Genomic DNA, 22,544 nt, shown 5'->3' with positions numbered 1-22,544 from the left:
ATCAGTGGTCTGTAAAAGAACCGAGCTGCAAGCACACAATCCAAACAACATATGAAGCAAGAAGTTTAAAAAAAAATTACAGCACCTCGACAATTTTTCTAAATTTTATCTGCATCTTATTGAAAAACATGAAACTATTCTCTGACATTATTTAGAGGAAGTCCTGAAAATAACCTCAGTCAGCCAGGGCCAGACTCAGGGGACCTGACAGGCAAATGGCTGAAGCCACCACAGCTACTTTCTGGTAAATGACTTCTCCCATGTCAAAGTACTTACCTAAGCTAAGACACTTTCAGGGAGAGAAGGTGGATTTGAGTTAATACTTTCACTCTACTTACAACCAAGGAATGCTGTGAGAAGCAAAATAGAACATTTTCATATTCTGCTGGTTGTGTGTGTTACTCATCACTTGTTTTTTCCAGTGGCTTCTGCTCACTTTCCACAGACCCCAAAACACCCACGGCATACGCTAAAGATTAAGCTGATATTGAAACTAGAGCTGCTCATTTTGGTAAAGAGATATCCGAGTCCTCAGTAAGCAAACATATCCAGGGTCAAATTCATCCCTGATTCTGATCCTTGGCATCCTTGCGTGTATATCTGTATATATTATGTAAAAGGTTTAATGCATCCAAACTGAATGAAAGCAGCTTCCCATCCCCCCAGAACTTTTGTCATGTTAATGTGGCCTATAGCTGACCTACATACTTCCTACTAGCCTAGGAGGGATCTGATGTTAACAAACAAAAAAGCAGTAGCTCCTATTTCAGTCCTCTGGTCATACGAAGGTGTCATGTAAAGCAGATGTCTCAGCAATGCTCTGCACATTTTACAGATCTGGAAGCGCTGCTGTTGTGGGGAGTCTCTTCTTGGCTGTATAGCCTTGCTCCCATTGTTGTACATTCCTGAACTAGGCAGCAGCCGTAAGAGGAAGTAGCCCTGGTGTTCTGCCAACCTGCCAACCACATGCAATATTTAATGAGAGAAATTGCAAGTGTGATACAGAAAAATGTAAATATTGTCTATGAGGATATAAACCATATTTTACATGAGTTCTGAACCCTTTCCTTAGTTCAAAGAGCTATTTAAAGATTACATAAAATTATGCAAATTCTTCAGGAATAGAACAAGGAAACATTTTAAGTGTTAACTGTGCTATATCCCAGTTTTGCTAGAGTATCTTGAGTATACACCAATGGAACTAAGCTGACAGATCTTAATTTATGATTGGAAAGGTAGAATGATTTTTTCTTTGACTGACAAAGCATTTCTCAAAAATGCTAGTTCATAGATGGTTATAAATTGAAAATAAAAAAAAAAAAACTTGCAATCATTTCACTGACAGCATTACTTTGGCTTTAGGATCCTCATTTATCATGTAAAATGAAAAGCAAAATCAAACTCTTTAATTAAAAACCACCAGATTTCAGGTTTTTCCCTACTAAGAAGCAAATATTACTGCTCTTTACCCTTGTATTACACACAGTACACACAATTCATCCATTCTCTAGACTGTAATGCCTCGAAGCTGCAGAGGTTTTATCTATTATTCCTCCCCTGCAGCTAATCCTAAGTTCAGAGAAACAACTGCAGTTTCAGTAAACTGACTTTTGCTACTCTGCTAGTTAACCTAATAAGCATTTAGCTATTCATATGTTTTATTATTTCCTTTTTATTTCTTGAGAGGTCTCAACCAATGCCGTTATTTACTCCTTTTCACATGATTCTGAAGACAATTACTTCTTTTCTTTTGTATCTATTGAACATAATGCTAGCTTTGCAGGCCTTTAGTGAGAGTTATGGATTGTTAAAATGATAATGCCTTTTAAGAGCTTAATACAGGATTCTGATTTTTCTTTCTGTTTTCTGTAGATACACTCCATCCCTATATGAAACAAAGGCACTTATTATTCTGTGAGTTTGCACATATTATTTAGTCAGGAAACGAGGTGTGTTGGACTGGCAAGAAACGAGAACGGGTCCACACAGCCCAGGTGTGCTCTAAGGGCAAAGCACTAACAACCTCAGTCTGGCAGAAGCACTTGGGAATGGAGTATTCAAATATCCCATTAGGAACAGTCATCACCTTTGGAGAATGGCCAAGAAGAGTTTTTTACCATAACAATTTTAAGATGTCTCAATTTAGGCTTTTTTTTATAATGTCTGAGATGATGTTCATATTTTTTCAGGTAAAACTGGGACTACTTCTGTGTCAAAGAAGGTTTCCATTTTAAAATAATGTCCTTGGATTTGGATTTCATAAATATTTAGTATCTCTGAAATACCATGCAGTGTTTACCTCTTGCCTTAAACACATTCACTGTTTGTATAACACTTATTTGCTCATCATTCTGGAGGAAAGATCAAGCACTGAACCAGGTGCATGCTTTTAACACCACCAAACTTCTATGGTTTGACTGCAGATTGAACTGATTTTACCTTCCTGCTCCAATCTTGGGAGCAGAGCCCACTGTAGCATGTTGAGTAGGAACAGGAGTGTATCAGGATGTAAGCAGGCTGCATTTGTCATCCACATCACAATCTGTGCTGAGGAGAGCTAGCATATGGGATTTGCCTTTCAGAACTTCCCATTTCTGAAGGGTTCATCAGGGCCATGGGGAAAAAAAGAACCAGATGTGATAAAAACTCTGTAGTAATTGCTTGGTAATTTTCCAGCTCTGAATCCTACAGTGAAGTTTATTGACACAAGCACCAGGCATCTCTTCCTTCCCTTGTGCTGAACCAGCAGCCTGGCAGTCCTCCCAATTTTTTTACTGTTCTTATTGGAGTGAGGTTTGCTGAGAGGGCGAGAGGGAAACACGCTTCTGGAAACACAGAGTCAGTGTTATACAGGGCTCGTTTATATTCAGGTCTCCCACTTCAAGTGCCATGCACATTCTGTGTTGCCCATTGCTGACTTCCAAGTCTACTTCCAAAGTAGCAATTTTTCCAAAATGCTACTGGTCAGTATTCCAGAACTAAAGCAGAACTTTATTTGGTGGCTTAATTACAGCTTACTAACTTGCAATAGGTAACTTGATCTGCCTGCTTAGTGTGGGTTCAGTGTTAACATCTATGTGCTATCCAGTCCTCCAGAAGAAGCAAAAACCTCAACACATAAAGCAGAATAATAGTGCAGCATCTTAAAACTTAAATAGCTGCCAGTAAATAACCTGATCTCTACAGGAGTGGCTAGGGTGGTATACCAGACACAGTGCAACCCTTGCTTTGAAGAAACCTAACATGATGTTTTACTGTTGGACCAGAAAAACAGAAAGCTCTGTCAAAGTCATTCATTGGAATTCATTCTCTCAAAACAGAAACTATAGAGTCAGCTAAGGACTTCTGTGATGTACTACCCTGACAGTGAGAGGAAAGGGTCTTCCACGGGTACCGCGATCATATGCCACTGAACACAACCTAGGCACATAGAAGACTATCTCATTTCCATTTTCCTTGAAAAGGTAAACAACCTTTTTTTCTTTCACCACTCTTTTTCCTTTAATTTGAGCAACAGGTATATAGCAAACTTTCACAGGTTTTTTTTATGGTGGAGTCCAGCCAGTTCTCATTTTTTTTCCTAATAGTCCATTTGGTTTTATTCTTTTGTATGCACTGATGACTTTATGCATAGACCTTCATTTCCTGTACTGTACAGCAGAGACAGACCAGAAGCAATCAATTAAGGATCAGAAACAACCTGAGCATAAGCTACGAGAGAAGGCTTCTCCCAGACAGCTTGATTATAAGTTGATCCCTGATAATAAACAGGGTTTCTCAAGTGGCTTGAAGGACATGATCTACAGGCACACTTACAGTATAAATTGTAAAATTTTACACACCAACAGTGTAGTCCAGAACAGGTTTCTCATTATAATTTAATTTTATTTTGCTGAAAAGTTACTTAAAATATGGGCCTATGTACTATCCTGTGTAGTTGAACACCTACAAACCAAAAGAAAAATAAAATAGAAAGTAATTTGACATTACCTTTTGTTCCATCATGTGTTTCATTTTTGTTTTCACCTGTTCTCACAGTTGAAGGTTCACTTCCATCACAGACCTAAGAAAGGAACAATAAATATGCATGCCTATAAAAAACTAGTGTATGGTTGTAGAAACTCCTTTGACTCTGTGCAGGATTAAAACACATACTCCTGCAATTCAGGGGTATGCAAAAACACATCTCTGTAATTCAGCAGAAAACCCCTTGCCAAAGTCTAAAGGGATTTTAAACCTAGGTAATTTAAAAAAAAAAAAAAAAAAAAAAAAAAAAGTAATTAAGTCAATTCCTCTTTTTCCTAGAAGGCTACATGGGTGAATGACTTTATCTTCCAGAGTGGCAAAGAATAAGAAAATGCAGTCTGATGTGAAGCTGTAGTTTGCACTGGAAAGGATTTGGAAAGGGAATCGGGAAGAGATATTTTGACTCAGACCAAATTCCTTTCTCTTGAAAAAGCTAAATGGTTGCCTCCCCAAGAGAGCAATCCCATCCCTTTTGCAGGGCAGCCTGATGTTAATATCTGTGCTTACAGCTTAGATTTCCAACAGCAAATCCAGGACACTTCAAAGAGAAGCAGACCAGGAAAGTATTTGAACCATCCTCTCCTTTCTCTAATGCTGCCCTACCCAGTCTCAAAACGTGACATTTTGTGAACTGGATGACACCAACTGTAGTCAAAGTATTTCAGAACATGTAGCAAATCTATGCCCATATATATGGGTATATATAGACTCATATACATTTTTACCCATATATCATTTTCACTTCTTGGCAACTCAAATTAACAATAAATGTTTAGCACACTGTATTTCTAATTGCATTTTACTCAAGCAATTTGTAAGTCCATATATACTGAGAAGAGAAATGCAAGTTTTAAAGATTTATCCTACTGGCACAATCTGTATTTTCACTTTTTTTTTTTTTATTTTTAATCAGATATCTTGAGAGGAGGAAGAAGGTAGCATGACTGCCCAGAAAATTATCTCTGTTTCACAAAGCAGCAGAAGCAGACTGGGAAGCTGTTAACATACCAAATGTCTAGCTTCTCTTTGGGAATATGGCAGGAAATTTAAGAGAAACATTAACACAATTGTTGTGTTGATGCAAAACATCAACACTATTGTTTCACCTTTCCTCCTGCTTTCCTCCAGATGAAGGGAGGCTACAGGATTTTCGGAAGCTATTATTAAACTGGAATAACTTCATGCAGCTGCAGGTAGCTTCAGTCCTCTTTTTGTTACATAAAAAGCTTTCTAATGATAGGTGAGTAACAAAGCAGTGAGACAAGTTACCTAGGGAGGTAGTGGAAGTCACTTCACTACAGGCCTTCGGTGACAGAATTGGTGAATAAGCACAAGCAATGATTTCTGAACAATTATCTTGCTTTAGAGAAAGGAATGAAGTACATGTTTAAGGACCTATGTTTGCATTACTTTATTTCTGTCAAGGAGACAAGCTTAGAAGGATTTTTCCCCCCAGTTTTTCTGTATTTAATAAATAGCCATTTGTTTTAGACATCTTAAATGTCTGAAATCATTTGTCTTCTCAGTGGTGTCTTCAATATCAAAATACATAATTTAAGAGAAGCAAAAATCTATCAAACACTGTGACATAGGATTTTCAAACATTACAGTATGTAGCTTACATACAGGAACATGAGTATTTCTTGTGCCGTACTGAAATAGAAGAAGAAAAGGGAAATTATACTGCTTTAAGCTACATGATATTTTACCTAAATTGCTCTGCTATTAAATCTTGTAATTTTTAGGTAGAGTCAATTACAAATCAGACCCCAGAGAGCTTTTATGGAGGTAATATCTATTTTGCAACCACAGGCAAAGCAGAACAGTGAAAGGGAAGTTGTGACTCCAGAACAGACCACTTCGCCCACTACACTTAAACTGAGTTTAGATGGAGTTGCTGAAGGAGAGGAAGCTGTTGAGGGAAGGAGGAAATTAAATCCCCTCAAAATTCACTGGGCTTTCCATCACCACAACCACTGCACTGAAAGGCACTGTCAGCAGCAAGAACAAGGGACAGAGCTGAGGTCAGGTAAATCAGTCATGCCGTAAGATCTCGTTCTTATGGCTGAAGATCTCAGGGAGGAGAGACGACACACACCACTCTCTAAGGTAAAGGAATTCTAGTCATAGTCTCCATTTCCCTCCTTCCCCTTTCCTGTATAAGGGAAAGGAATTCCCTTCAATACCCCATGACAGGAAACTGGGATCCTTCAGGGCCTGTCAGAACAACTTCCTAAACACAGTTTAACACAGACATAGGCCCTGGGAGTTACTATCAGGTTTACACCCCCAGTTGCTAGGCATAAATGCCTAGGCAAAACCAAGGAGGTTAGGCTAATGCCCCATTTTTTTCCTTTTTTTTTTTAATAAATAAGCAAACAAACAAATAAACAAAGGCACCAGTAAGTAAGAGGTAACCACTCAAAGGTAAAAGTAGGCTTGTGGTAGCTCTTTGGATGATTGCTGTGATGACTTTTGCATCTGTGTGAAAAACAATTCCAATTAAAATGAGCAGTTGTTTTATTCAACATCTTTAAGCAAGATGAGGCCAATATACAGACTTCTTTATAAATACTAAAATTCCTTAATGCAATGTCAAATCTGGACAAACACCATCCCTGAAAATTTAGTGAAAAATTCCCTTGGAAATCAGTGAACTTAGACACAAATCTTCTGGAAATATCCCTTTCAGCTGCCACCCTGCTTTCCCCCCATCCGTACATGTCCCTCTCTTCTCTCTGCCAGAATCAAACAGAACAACCAACAGGAACTCACTTTTCCCTTTGAGTCATTTTGTAGCCTGAAGATATCTCTGACATCAGGAATCTGGTGCTGTTTGTTTTTTTTCCTCATGGTTTGTGTGACCGTCTCAACTCGCTTTTCCACCGCAGCTTTCTGGGTTCGGGTCAGTGTGGATAAGAACACCATGCTTTCCAGGGAGTCGCCAGAGCTCTCTCCAAACAGATTTGACAAACCTGCCTCCTTCAGCCATTCTTCTTCCAGTTCTCCCTCTGAGCAATTTGAAGAGAAAAAGGCATAAATATTGGCTTTTGAGTACTGCCAAGTGCACTGGATTTTAATGACATGACACAGTTAATATAATTCACAAAAAAGTATCAAGGGAATACACAATTAAGAATTACTTGCACTGTCATGACTCAGAAAAAAGCTATTGTTTCTAAAGAGCCTCAAAAGGTTTAATATATGATATAAAAGCTTTTGAAGTAGTTAATCCAATACAGATTGCTCTGTAGCAATCTTCATAATAATCTACAGGACTTCCATTAAAATCATATACCATTTTATAAATGTACCTAAATAAAAATGTGTATGGGGAGCCTGAAAGACAGATCATTGCTGCTTCACTGATTTTTAGTTCAATACTCAATCTTTTAAGCTCTCTTACTCACATGGTTCTGCCCACTTTTCTTGATACATGAATCCTACAGCCTTCTACTAGCTCAATTTAATGAAGGACAAACCAGCCTATGCAAGTCACCTTAATGCTATTTTGTCATCAGTTCTTATGACATGGTCTCCAGCCTGCTGACAGCCCACAGAACAATTTTTGCTTTATTCTTGGAGCTGATAAGGTATCCTTCATTGACAGATCACTGCACATGAAAGAGGTGAAAGCTATTAAATATTTTCACTGATGGCAAAACTTCTGCTCCTGAAATCTGTATCTCTCTAATGATATTTTCCATAAAACACTAAGTTTTGTCTGTAGCAGTTGAGGTTTTGTTGAATGCCAACAATTTTCTCAAATGTTCAAGCAATATTTCCATTTATCAGATATCTAAAAATACTCCCAATCTGGCATGTCAACTTCACTATTGATTGCATTTTACCACTGTGCCTAGAGCACATCCAAGTGGGACATATTAACAGCACACAGAAAACAGACAGCAAAACTTAAGTACGAATTTTGCTACGGCTGTGCAGCTATATCCTGAGCCTCTGATTAAACTCTCAGCTTTTGTTACCAGGGCTGGAAAGAAAGGCTACACCCATGCTCCAGAGCAGCTGTGAGCAAGCTCTCTCCCCTGCCTTGCCATTCCCTGGCTGAGTTTCGGGCAGGTCCATCAGCCACCCCAAGAACTCAGGAGTACTCATGTCCAAGAGAGGTGCTGCACATTAGGCAAGGTGTGGGGCACAGCAACATATGCTCGAGCTGATAATTCAACTGTGCTGGCTACTCAGGCTTCAGGCCAGAGTCAGCAGCAGTAACCAGGGGGAGGAAGGCCACAAATAAACCCAGTGGGAATGGTGGGGCTGGGGGTGCAGAGCCTAAAGGCACTGCCACATCAGTGAGCTGAAGTAAGAGAGGAGGTTCATGTACTGCAGAATGATGGGCTCTGCTGCTCTGGAGAAAGTCCCATGGCTCTATCAGAAAGGCCCATAGCTCCCTGGTCACAAGGGTGGGGAGTCTTGCTGCTTTCTCCAGGGGCCACGTTGTTATACTCTTCAGAGCAGTGACATTTCAAAGTGCTTAGGGAGGCAGAAGTGCAAATCCCTTTGAAAGCTCATGGAGCACATTCTTTTCACTCACGTGGAGGCCATACCAAAATGCAAAATTCACCGTTTTAATTTACTGAGACTGTGGGTCTCAGGAGAACTGAGAGAGAGGCAGCTACTCATTGTTAAAAAATAATTTTTAAGAGAAAACTGGAATTAAGGACATTACTCCTCTTTAATCTGAGAGGACATAAAAACAAAAAAAAGAAAAAAAAATTCCCAGCCTCTAAGACCATGCCCAAGGAGTGGCCCATAATTTATGCTTCTGAGAAACAAAAATAGTACAACTGAACAATCACAATAGTTACAAGCGTAGAAAGTTACTCACTAAACTTAAACCGGTTAATCATTGGCTTGTCTTCTAAAGCGTGAGGTTTCTATCCACAATAGCTACAATAACAAACAACATACACACAAAGAGTGAAAGGGTAAGTTAGTTCAACAGTAAACTGCAAATAGTTCAGTTGTTGTGATTTGCAAGTACAGGCACCTTTCTGATATTCTGCAAATACCATTCAAAGGAAAACCAGCCTTTTCCTTGTCTCTGATAAAAACTCTTTTTCAGGGCACTGCCTGTTTCTGGTGATATGCATCAGAGGCAACAAAATTTTCAAAGCAGATGTTCAGGAAAGTGATCTCCTTTTCTGATCCGTATTAGGTGGGTGCCATCCCTTGAAATAAGACTTGAAGAAAAATCCCTAAATTGGCAAACTGATGAACATTGACAGAACGGATTTCATTACCATCTGGCTCTTTCACTACAAGTGCTACTCGTTCCTCGTGGTTATTTCCTCTGGTTTCATGGATGTTTTCAAGTTCTTTCCAGTAGTCATCCATAGACAGTTCATCCAAGGAGTCCTGGGATCCTGAGCGGTCAAACGATGCTCCATCGGGGATCTTCTTGGAATGGTCATGGTTCATTGTATACTGTCCAGAGCGACGGCTACAAGTGTAAATCAAAAAGAAATTTGTGGTTAACATCTTAAGATACTGGATGTACTAATACATGTGAAGGCAGCATGAATTGTGTCAAAGTATCAAAGCAAACCACTGTCAACAAGCAAACCAAGATATTAAAAATTACTTTTAGTATCTGGAATATATTTTCAATTTAGTATTTCTGCTCTATGTATCTTCCAATCCGGAACAGCACGGAAGTCTGTCTTAAAAGGAAAAAATGAATTCAAGTTCTAGTAATCCTCATTACACATACCTTTAATTCAACTCTCAACTGTCAGTCCACAAAATTCATGGCACCTGTCTTCCTAGAATCACCACTTGAAGAATTTTTCAAAAGTGTCTTTCTGCCTGAGTAAATTCTTACAGCTTGACAGCACAATTACTGTTTTCCTTTGCTAATCTCTTTTTATTTTTTATTAATATTTACTCTGGTATCTGTGACCTTAATTACAGCTGGGAAAGGACAATGTAGAATTACAGCAGTTACAGTTCATGAAGAAAACTGGCAAGTCCAAATGTTTAATAAAGACCATAGAAACTATTTGTTAATATCTTGCCACTTCTTTGACTGAAAGATAGCCATTCTTATAGTTTGACATTACTGGTTTTTGGTTCACCCTGCCAAATGTACATTGCTAAGGCTTCCAAAAGGATCTTTCATCTTAAGTATAGCTGCAGCTACAAGAAAAGAAACCAACAAGCCGAAACCTCCAGGTCTAATTTTGACCTCATTAAGTCACTGGCAAAAGTGACCACTGACCTAGTAAAGAATTCAGTTTAAAAAGAACACAGGTTGTAATGACGTCATTGAAGTTACAGGTCACCCTTACAGTCAAATATACCAAATCAAAAGCCACAAACTGATTCAAATTATCAGTTGATTATATGAGTAGTATCTGATTCAACAGCAGTTACCCCTACTTTTTGTATAGGTAAGACTTGACATGATGATTTTCAGTAGCAATCTTTTTCTAAACTACTACTGTAACAGTGTATCAAAATCCTTCATTGTATTAAAAAGTAGCAACTTCTTTGCGTTTCAAGAAGAGCTTCAAAGTCCTATATATCTGAATTTGTCTCCATATTCTAAAAAAGAAGACATTGTTTGGGCTTAAGTAATAAATACCACTCATTCCTAGAAAAAAAAACATATCAAAGACCAAGCATTGTGGATTTATCACAATGTAAACACAGTAAATTAAATCCTATCTTCCTCTGTACCCGACTTGGCAAGTTTCTATAGTATTAAAATAAAAGTCCCTTGTCCTTACATTTTATCTCAGGACAACCGATGCTTGTTAGCTGCCCCTAGGTAAAAAAGCCATGCCTTTCTCTCTGAAGATAAGCTCCTTGCCTGTCCAAGTCACAAATCCTTTCACACCAGACATGCTTGATTCTCCGATAAGAAATACTAACCGTATGGACTTTGCCTTTAAAAGCAAAGAGCCTTATGGAACAACTCTGAGTTTCTACCCACCCTGTCTCTCTGCTCCAAGTGCAAGTTAATAAATGACAATTAACCACCAAGCTAATGTGCACCTCAACACCATTGCTTAACCTGCCCTTACTTGAAAGCTCAGGGGGGAAAAAAAAAAAAAGGATTAATTAAGGATTGTTAACTAATTGTAATTAATTAAGGATTGTTCAGCATTTGCATCAATGGCAACAACACCATCATGGTCATAGTGCATGTTACCAAATAAATACAACTTCTCTGTGTAGCTACCTCAATTCTTAAACTTCTCCTGACAGGCATGTCCCATGTGTGAGCAGTGCTGCTTGTGAATTCAATTCTTATTGCAGAAAGGTGTTCATAGAGTCACAGAAGTGCCCCCAGCAGGCAGCTGGGGTGCTGAGTGTGGTCAAAACAGGTCAGACTTCCCAGCCCTTGACAGCCTTCCCTCCTCCTTCAGCTAAAGGTGCTCAGAAGCAGACAGGGTCTTCTCTCACAAATACACTCCGGACACTTGAACTGCTGCCTGAAGGAGGTCAAACTTCAGCTTATCTTCCCTCAGTTTAACCCTGTGGAGCTGCTCAGAACTTCTTGGGTGGCCTTTTACCTTTGGAACAATCTGCTCTCACTGATCCACCTCAGCTGAAATTTAACCACCACCACACACCACGAAAAAAATAAAACTAACAGACTGAATATATTATGAGCACGCACTTTGAGGACCTCTGGCAAGCTGAGGTGGAATAGGCTCCAACACGCTGTGGCTTTGTGCCACGCTGACAGGGCAGAGCTACTCCAATCCTTCTATAAAAGCCAGGCTTGTCACCTACTCCAGACTAAGTTCTGTCTCTGAGAAGAGATGCCCATGTCCTGAAATGCAGAGCTGACACTCAGCACAGAGCACTCAAGGCCATTTTCAGGGTCCTATGAGCATTTGGTATACATCACAAACACTCCATTAAGTCCCAGGGACAGCGCCCTGCCCTTCAGTCTCTGATCACAGGGCTGCTCTGCTCCACCAAATGCAGGCGGCTTTTCTTGCAAGGTTCCTCCTTGCCTGACCTTTCCGTCATCCCTCATTAACAAACCAATACAGCAACTCCTAACTCTGAGCAGGCGGTACTGCCATGTCTTGTTGTGAAAGTCCTCTGAAACAGTTTGACATCAATGACTCGGAGATCCTCATGAGAACTATTCCTACAAAAACCTCACCAGTCGGCTGCAAATCTTTGAATCTCTCCTTCAACATCTGTGTTGCTTCAGGCCCATTCTCAGCTGCCGGCCTCAAGCCCAGCCCCAGCAATGCTTGAGCTCACGAGCCAAGAGCCACACCACTTTCCCTCCACTCACTGATTCCTCGTCTTCCCTCATCAGACTCAACCAACTCCCTATCCCCAGTTTCTGTTCGGACTGCAAACCCTTTCAAAGCCATCTACACTTGTTCAAAGCCACAATTCACATTTCTGTGGGCTAGGACAGAGAGAAGCTCAGGCTCAGAGAGAACAACTGCTAAAGCTCCAGCTGACAGAGTAGATCACATCTTTTTTTCACTTCACTTGGTTCAAGGTTTCATGCCTTGCACACTCCAGCAGAGAAAGATATTGGGGAAGGAGTATTTGGTGCACAATCTGCAAAGCAATAGCTCCAGGCATTTTCATTTTCTGGCTCTCCTATGAACCTTCTCCTGGGTACAGAAAGGCACAAACAGGACCTTTTGAAGATAAAGAGGACAGTCTTCATACCATAGGTTTGGTGCAGATGAGAAGAGAAAAATAATTTTAAAATTTCATGGCATATGGAAAAACAGACTGCCAATTAAGATTTTTATTTTTAGATTTAGATTTGTCGACAAGAGCAAGAACATGGGTTTTCTGCTGTGACCGTCCACAAAAGTCAATCCTTCTCCAAACTTATCCTTATACAACAAGTAAGTACTTGTTGTATATTTTACAATAGAAGTGCTGAGGTGGAAGCATTAAGGCCAAGAACAACGGAGAGAAGGGGAAAAGTAATCAATCTTAGTAATAACATTAAAAAGAATCCAAGAGATCTTTTTAAAAATAATGTCACATTTATAGTCACTAAAAATTATTTTAGAAGTATTTCAAATGCCCCATGTTACAAAAATTTGAAATTTTGTAGAAAACGGCTTTCCAAAAAACTATCAGAAAATAAATATGTCTCATAAAAATAATAACCAAACAAAAATCTGCCTACTACCTACAAAAATCCACAGAAAATAGGTTACTTCTCCAGTACATTGCTGTTTTCAGGTGTCCAGTTTATGTATTTAAAATTTGAAAAATGCAGCTGCTTTTCACAAGGATCTTAAAGAAGATCTCTTTTTTTTCCCTAGAAAATATAAGGTACTGCTAACACACAGAGTCACTTGAAGCAATTTTCAAGCATTTCAGATTACTAAATAGCAAGCTTACTCACCAGCAGTTTCTTCACCCCCAGAAAACTCATATTTTCATTAAGGTCTTCACTAACAACACACTCAAACTCCATTAAAATCTTATTAACATCTATTTCCACTTACTTGTAAGTAGTTTACTCTTCAAACAGCTTTACAGGGAGCAATGCAATACTCTCATTTCCAGATGGCACAGTCAGTTCTGACCTCTGATACTCTAAACACTGACCTTTGCAGCCGATGAGATTTTTGCCTGTTTATCTCAGTACAAAACAGAGCCCCCCAGGTATAAAACTCATTCTTCAATGCAGTTATTGCCACATTTAATCTTCTTGTCCCACCCACCAGAGATACTTTTTCATTGGAAACATCAAGGATGCAAGACGAAGCACTCCAGGTCTTCCAGAAGGGAGCCATTAAAAACAATTCTTGTAATGAACACCATTCATTACATCTTTGAGGGAAAAAAAAACAGATTTGGGTTACTTTCCTAAGTATTGATGTGCTTTATGTTGTGGCAAGTACTTAAAGGAGAAGAATTGTGTGCAAATTGATGCCTATATAACTTCGATCAAAGTTACAAGGTGCTTATATAGCTTGAGTTATAAGATATCGATATAATCTAATATATCTATATAACGTGGTAGCAATATAACCTAAATCATGACTTTTAATGTACCTATATAACGTCATATCTATAAAACCTGAATCATAGCTTTTATGTCTACAGAACCTGATATAAATAACTTTTCATACAATGTAATGGCTAGTATTTGGTTAACTAGTTGCTTAATGCTGAATAGACAAGAAGAAAAAAACTCACCAGGTGGATAGCTTTAGAGACAGGTAAGTATAGTACTTACGAAAAATTGGCAAGTGCAAAGCCAATTAGCCACAAAATAAAGAATCCAGACCAGTTAAGACCAGAGAGGCAAAGGAACACTGTAACTGCACATGCTCCGAAGACTAAGTTGAAAAGTTCAGCTGTGAAGATGACCTTGGAAGCCTTCATCAAAGACCCTCGATGAACCCCAGACTGGGGAGGCACAAGCACAGTGTGAAAGAACTAACAAATAATCATGAGATCATACTGTGTAAATTAGTTTTGGTGCATATGTGATGATGTTGTGTGATACTAAGCAATACCTACCATAGAAACAGAGCACAGCACTTGAAAAGGGTGGCTGAGTTAGGAGGAGAAATCCCCCTCACCACCAGCGCTGCAATAAAAAAATACCTGCTCTATAGACATCAGTCCATGGGGATTTATTTCCAGCCTATCTTTAGGGTATCAAAATGTTTTCTTCACAGCCTTTCGTTTCGTGACCAACTGTGCCCTTTCTCAGCCTTTAAGAAAATATGACTCTTTACATTATTCATTGATTTGTGCCATAATAAAAATGTGCTTTTTTTCCCCAGTTGTCACCCTGATTTTGTTTTCATCAAGAGTCATTTTATAACAGTGCAGCAGTCTTTATTTCTTATCTTCTTCCCTGTGAAAACTAAATCTCCTGTCTGTTCCACTGCCTTTTTAGCAGTTCATAACTAGTGTTTGTCATGCGTAAACTACAACGCCTAGAGATGAATCAGTTTCTAAGTGCACTTCCACTGGCATTTCAGATGAATTCACTTTGCAGAAAGCTAATTTTGTCCTTAATCCCATTTTTCTCACTTGAGAATGAAAGATTATGTTGTATTTTAAAACAGTGAGTGGTGAGAAAAAATACAATCTTTGTCATTTTTGTTGTGCTAACCACTAATTTTCGATCTGAATATAATCTTTCAACATCACAAAAACATAATTATATAGGCCCCAAAACTGTATGGTATTCTCATATACTTTACATATGTGTATGCATGTATGAGATGTGTAAATATACTGAAAGGGAGAAACACTAAAGGCAAGGATACTCACTGCCATAAAAACTAGGGAATACAAATGTACTGTTGAACCAAACATAAAAGATTAATACTGCTAAAAGAGATGTGCAGTTCCCCTAAAAGGATTATTGCAGGAATGCTCACTGACTCTAGGAAAGGACAAAGTCCAGCTACCAAATACTGTACAAGTATGAAGCAAAGAGCCACCAGTTTCTAGAATCTGTTACTTTCTTCTTGGACAGAAATACAATGATGGATGTAAAACAACTGAAAGGGAGGAGAGGGAAACACCTTTTCAGCCTACAATTTAGGAATTCCTCTCCAGGGTTCTTTTTTCTACCTGCTTTTGCCAAATTTTGGAATTCAAAATTCAGGCCTGGATCTTTCCTGCATAAAAATTTTCATACCTATAAAAAGTGTCATGAGGGCAACAAGGGAAAAGGCCTCAATTACTGGGTGTAATCTTAATTTGGATTCAACTCTTCAGGGTTAAACAAATATGGTCCTTTTCTACAGCTACCACATAATATTTATGAGAGTTTTAAACACTGTCTTTAATTCAATGTGGTACAAGACTAATAGTTTCCCAAACATTTGTTTTTATGAGCCAATTTCCAAAACTGGTAAAGAAAATTGCATTATTAAGTGTGGTGGGTCTGGGGTAGTTAATTTTCTTCATGATGGCTAGGATGGGGCTGTGTTTTGAATTTGTGCTGAATTTAATAATACAGAGTGGTTTGTCATTGCTATTTTGTTATTGTTTTTGTGTTATGGCCTTTTCTGCTCTTCATACTGCCATGCTAGCAGGGATGTCAGGAAGAGACACAGCCGGGACAGATGACCCAGACCAACCAAAGGGATATTCCAGACCATATCACATCATACTCAGTATATATAGTGGGGGGAAAAAAGAAGGAAGGAGGGGATATTTGGAGTGATGGCATTTGTCTTCCCAAGTAACCTTTCCATGTGATGGGGCCCTGCTCTCCTGGACATGGATGAACATCTGCCTGCCCATGGGAAGCAGTGCTTGTGTGAATGGCTTTTGCTTTCCCCATTAAACTGTCTCTATTTCAAACTCGTGAGTTTTCCAGCGTTTACCCTTCTAATTCTCTCCCCAGTCCTGTTTGTGAGGGAGTGACTGAGAGGCGATTGATTGCTGGCTGGACTTAAACCACAACAAGTGATGTAATTATTTGTCAAACTGAAGTATTACATATCCTTAAGCTGCACACTGAAAATACAATGTTTGGCCTTTAAAGTGTCTTTAAATCCTAGCCATTAACCTTTGCTGTTGGAATTCTTGTACAAGCAATGTCTCGAGCACTTCTACCCTTCAGACACATTTTCTGGCTCTGCCATAAACTATCACTCTACTCTACTTAGAGTTACACAAAACAAAAGAAAATATCTGACTACAGCTACATCACAGCAGCAACTTCTGAAATGTCCAAGCAAAGAGAGTCATAAAAGCTATTCAGCAGTATTACTGCAGCCATACATTGAGCTGATAATGAGGCTCACTGATTCTGGACATCACACCAACACACACTTAGATGTTTTAACCTCATAAACAAGACACACAAAGAGAGGGGGGAGAAAAAAAAGAGTGAGTACTTGGCTCAGAGAGGTGAAGCCTGCTGTTCAAACTCATGGTGTAAATCAGTGACAGAAACAAGAATCATTCTCAGATCTCTGGAGTCTTTCACCAGCGGACCACTGAGCGTTAAAGATTGAGATCTGACCCCATGGCATACTGCAAGACAGATAAAAGGAAGTTTTGCTGTTGTGGGTTTGTGATCAACTCCAGCACTGTAGCTATAAATAAAACAGCACTCTCAAAGAACAATTATCTGGCTGACATAAGAGTTACAAAGTACAGTAATCTGTGTAAGTAATTTTAAGTTCTGTTAGTACAAAGGCTAGCTAGATTGAAACAACAACAAAAAAAAATGCCTGTGAGTACTAGTACTGGTTCATTTTGAAAAGTATTTACTGAGCAATCACATGCATGAGATACTGTGCCCTTAAACATAAATACAGGACTTCATGCGTCCTGTCTAAACAATGTAATCTCCTGTCCCACTTCTCATCCTGAATGCTGAGCTACAAGAAGTGTGGGAATAAGTCAAGCTCCTAAATCCAAAGCTCTCCCCATCCCTCCCCTCCTTTCAAGAACACAAGCAGCACCACAAGATGCAAAAACTTCTTAACTGAATTAATCAAGAAAGCTCTAATCCAATGGCTACAGCAGTCGCATGGCTTCAGCTCCCCATTTTTGGCTGGAACACTGGCCTGGGAAGTGATTGCCAGCTTTTTCCTACAGAAGGACACCCTGATTTTTCACTATTTCTAGAAAAAGCTGCAGAGTTTTTTTAATTACCAAATCACTTATTCTAATGGTTTCAACCCTATGTTTGACACACTTTTGACACACCACCCTTCCAAACAGTATCCAGCATTTTGCAGCGGAGTTTTGAGCACTTTTCAAAGTCTTCTTCTGTTAAAAAAAATCAAATTGGAATTGATGTGGCCATGAAAGCAGGTTGTCGTAAAATAACTGAATTTTACACAAAGCCATAGAGCAGTGACACAGCCTAAATCAAGATAAATTGTTTTCTGAAAATGAAAATGTCATCTTTTTACAAGACTTTACATACTAAAAAGAGTGGATTTTTATTTAATTGACATTTAAAACCTCCCATCAAACAAAAGTCAGTATTACAACATTACATAAAGAACAGGTAACCCTTGAGCAAGACCAAGTCTGGACATTTGGTGTCCAGAGCAATGCAAAAATATTTCTTACCATCCTTAAAGTGTTTCATAGCTTTTACAAGGCATTAGAGAAACTTCAGTCTGGGCTTGTATGGCTGCTTTTCATTCTATCTCCTAAATCTTGTCACCTGTTGTAACAGCTGCATCCTTTCTCTTCTACTTTTTGTGACATTTGCTCTTTCCGTGACTGACTGCAAACTCTTCCGCAATTCAGTCTTTTCAAGAGAATCATACAGAATATGGAAAAATAACAGAAAGGAAGCAACATAATTTACAGTATTTTTCATGAAGTGACACTTAGCATTCCTTCTCTCCCACATTAAATAGTTTCATTTTGGCTACTCTGTAACCTTATGGAACATTTTGAATGTCAAATGCAATCAAACATCCCCAAAATCCCCCTTAAGCTCCAAAGAAAAGCCAGTGAAGTAGGAACTGAGGCAAAGCTCTGTTTTCTTTCCAAAGAGTACAAAGTGATTGCAGAGAAGGTAAAAAACAGTACTCACTTTCTAAACAAGCATAAAAAAGACTGAGCAAAGAGAATCAGGTCTCTCAGGATTTTTTGTAATACCATCAGCTGCTGTTAATACCCACTCAAAACTGTTCTGGAGATTAACAATGACAACCAAAAAACCAACAAAGAAAACCGAAACCCAACAAAACCAAAAATCCAGAAAACCTCGCAACTGGCATTTTAAACCCCTCCACGCATAATAAATACAAAACAGGCCAAAGTTAGGGTTGCCAGACTCTAAGTTTAAAAAGCTATATATATCCACTGTATTGCTTCTGGCCACATTCCCATTACTATTTAGATTTTTTTTTTTTTTACCTTCCTGCATATTACCCTTACTACTTTCCCAATCCTTAGCCTGTCACTGAAGGAAACAGGAAAGAAACTGTGGCAACGGCACAGGCTATTAGACTTAACATTCTAATCCACTGCACCAGAAATGGCAGATTCCAGATATGATGCCAAAACTTAATCTGCCTGAACTATATGCAGCACTTCTAAGAAGATTAAAATATTTCACAACATTTCCTTTGACAGGAATTCATGTTCCTACACACCCATTTGGACTCCGTTTTCCATTTCTGATGGCATAAAGTATAATTATGGTAAGCAAATAAATATACATACTCTATGGAAAATAATAATAAACTCGCCTTGAATACTGTGTGCAGTTTTGGTCACAGCAATATAAGAATTACATTAAGCTACTAGAGACCATTCAAAGGAGGGCTACAAAGATGCTGAAGGACCTTGAGGGGAAGCTGCATGAGAAGCAGCTGAGGTCACTCCGTCTGTTCAGCCTGGAGGAGACTGATGGGAGACCTCATTGCAGTTACACCTTCATTGTGAGGAGAAGAGCTGGGGCAGGCACTGATCTCTCCTCTGTAGTGACCAGTGACAGGGCCCCAGGGAATGTCCTGAAGTTGTGTCAGGGGAAGTTCAGGTTGTAGATCAGGAAAAGGTTCTTCACTCAGAGGGTGGTTGGGCACTGGTACAGGCTCTCCTGCTGTCACAGGGCAGTGATCACAGCACCAAGCCTGACAGAGTTCAAGAAGCATTTGGACAATGTTCTCAGGCACAGGGTGTGACTCTTGGTGAGTCCTGTGCAGGGGCAGGAGTTGGACTTCATGATCCTTGTGGGACCCTTCCAATTCAGCATATCCTGTGATTCTGTGGTCCTGATACAGATCATTGATACCCCATGTACGATGTCTATGGTGAAATGATTTATTAACAAGAGAGGTGCTAGAACTGTAGCATATACACTTTTGAACAGTTGCCAAAAGAGTTATTTGCTTTGCCATCTTAGGTTGTTTCAGGAAAAACATGACCTTGTTCCACACCACACAAAGTGAGAAAGAATTCAGGACTGACAAGTACAACCATAAAGCCTCTCCCCACAAAATGACTGCACCAGCTCTGTTTCCTTGGTTTTGGGGGTACCTGCTGCATTCCAGCATCCAAGCTGTTACACTCAGTGCATGCTTTTATCTTTATTCTACAACCATAATATGCAGAAGCCTGCTTGTTTCTTTTAGAAAAAGGTAATTCTTGAGGACTCAGATTTGGAGATTATTTAAAAGCCAAAAAAAAAAAAAATCACGGCATAATATATCAGACTTGCAATGAAATTATCACAACCTAGCTAAACTGAGAAATATGAGAATAAATCGATTTTGGTTTTACTTCTGTACTGACAAAATGAAGTTGACAGCATCGTCTCAGGCCCTGACATTCTGACCCTCATTCTCATCTGAATGAAGACCCTTAGAGGCTTAGGATTCACATTCCTATTTTTTTGCACATACATATCATACGTATCTGTTCCAAATCAAACATTTCAGAAAATCAGCTATTCCTGGGAGAGTAAAATCCACCAGAAGGGGAAACAAAAGACAATGGAATGTGGCTGACCTGTATAGGTAAAATCACAAAAGTGGCACCATATTAGGAGCTGGTTTGCAAGTCATCGACACCTTCCGAACAGCTCACCCTATCCTAAGTCCCACTGAATGAAAACAGAAGTCAATTTTCAAACTCAACACTCAGTTTATTCCCCATATATTCAACCCTAATTGCGTTTAAAGTTATAAAGAAAAGAAAAACTGCCTACATCTAGGAAAATAAGAAAAGGAAGGGCCTCGCTTGAATCTCCTGTCACATTTTGAGTCACAACTGACCTACCTTTCTCATTCCTTCCAAATGTTTTCTACATCACCTGGCTTCATATGGGTACAGACATTTTCCTTCGCAATTTTGATTCTTTTCATTCTCTACAATTCATATAAATGACAAAAATGTACGCACAATATGTTCCCTGCAACAATCCTCATGCTGCTTATTGGGAAAATACTCAAGCATATAACACACATTTTAAAAGTACACTTTTTCTGTAATCTTCCAAGAGAACCACTAGAACTAATCTTATCCCAAAAAAAGAGAATTAAGCCTGTGTGAGATCACTTCAGGCTCCACAAATATCAAAGAGAATAAACTAGGAAGTGAAACAGATACAGTATTTGTAATTCCATTATTGAGAGGCAGAGAGGAAAGATTTAAATAATTTATTTTTCTTTTCACACTGGAAAAAAAATAAGCATGGCAACAAAGCCCGATTTAAGACACCTTGACAAATACGAAGACCATTAAATGAAGTACAGTTATAGCCATGAAATGATACTGGAGTTACTTTTGTGCTTTTAAAAGCAATTAGTTCTCTAAAACCATTAGCTCTTACCATTTTAAAGGACCTCTTAGTTCAGCCTATAACCCTGTTACTTGCAAATATAAGGCTTACAGCGCAATTCAGTAATTTTGTTTATGCTTGAAGGGAATTGGCACGGATTCATAGGCAATTTCTTACAATATAATCCTTACATTCAGAATAAATTGTAAATGAATTTTTATGAGCATTCCTAAACAAGGAAATTCGTGCAGGAATCTAAAGATGCTTTGTAAGGAAACCACTTTCATTGTCCAAACAAACCACCAACAAAGACCCAGTAAGACTAAGCAAATAAAACTGGTCTCAGAGAAGCTGGGAAAGAGAGGGAGAGGAGGAAGCAGGAAGGGCTGGGGAGAGCAGCATGTGCAAGTGGGGCCAGCACTGAAGGATTATGAGTGATGCAGGTCTGTTCAGAAGCAAAACATCAGAAAGATGCGTAACGGCAGGGGAGAGGAGAGTGGGAGGTCTCAAGGATGCTGCAAGGAACAGACCATCAGGCTCAGCACAAGTAAAGTGGCATTTGCAAACAGCTTCAAAATTGGTGGCTGGGATTTCACCTAATGCCAGAGAAGCTAACACACAATGCTGCACATGCCCGTGCACACGAGGCAAACCTGCTCTGAGAAATTCCTTTAATAGGAGGCAGGCAGGGCGTGTCACAACAGGAGCAAAGGGCAATGCAGACAGTGCCCTGATCCAGCTGTTTCCTCCACATCCCCTCCCCACAGACCCACTGCACAAAGAGGGCAGTGGAGAAGCCCATTCTCACCTCACTGAAAGATAAGAGGCTGAAAAGTGCACCCAGTTGCAATCCTAACATTTTCTCTTTCAGGGCAACCACGAAAGCTGTGAGTCTTTGCAATGACTCCTTCCCTATCAAATTCCTTCTTCTAAGCAAATATTCCTTGGAAATACCTATTCCTGGGGTGCAACAGCTGAACTGGCTGCAGTAAGAGTACTGCAGACCCATGCCAACCTGTGCTCTGCTGCCTATGCTAATGAGTACTTCCAAAGGCTTCTCATCCTATGACCAAGCAATGAACTCACTGAACAAAACAAAATTACGCTTATATACTCCTTCCCTCCTCATTTTTCTTGGGTAGTTTTTAAACTACAGTAGGAAAACAAGCAAGCAGGAAGCAGCTCAGGATTACAGATTTTCTTTTTCCCTCTCATCCTTTGTTGCCACATCTGTTTTCTGAACATCAGCAGAAAAGGCATAAAAGCATTTTTTTTTTTCAACCAAGGCCCCTGCAAAGATTTTCTGGTACTT

The 22,544-nt window shown here is 39.3% G+C and overlaps 1 protein-coding gene across 4 annotated transcripts in view; it reads right to left on the bottom strand.

Annotated features, from left to right (window-relative positions):
* ARHGAP18 (Rho GTPase activating protein 18) overlaps positions 1-22,544 on the bottom strand; it is a 96,006-nt gene that overhangs the window by 29,811 nt on the left and 43,651 nt on the right. For 3 of the 4 annotated variants that reach the window (XM_066179206.1, XM_066179207.1, XM_066179205.1), the window contains exons 2-4: positions 9,288-9,487; positions 6,802-7,037; positions 3,991-4,063 (exon numbers count right to left, since the gene is read on the bottom strand). In XM_066179206.1, the coding sequence (XP_066035303.1) occupies positions 3,991-4,063; positions 6,802-7,037; positions 9,288-9,487 (509 nt within the window). Of the gene's footprint in view, positions 1-3,990; positions 4,064-6,801; positions 7,038-8,872; positions 8,936-9,287; positions 9,488-22,544 lie in introns of those variants that run through there. The other variant, XM_066179208.1, reaches the window with a different exon arrangement.

The sequence above is a fragment of the Chamaea fasciata genome, unplaced genomic scaffold (genome assembly GCF_029207755.1).
Source record: "Chamaea fasciata isolate MVZ Bird 193981 ecotype frontalis unplaced genomic scaffold, bChaFas1.0.hap1 SCAF_3, whole genome shotgun sequence".
NCBI lineage: Eukaryota > Metazoa > Chordata > Aves > Passeriformes > Sylviidae > Chamaea > Chamaea fasciata.
This window is presented reverse-complemented; position numbering and strand designations above follow the sequence as displayed.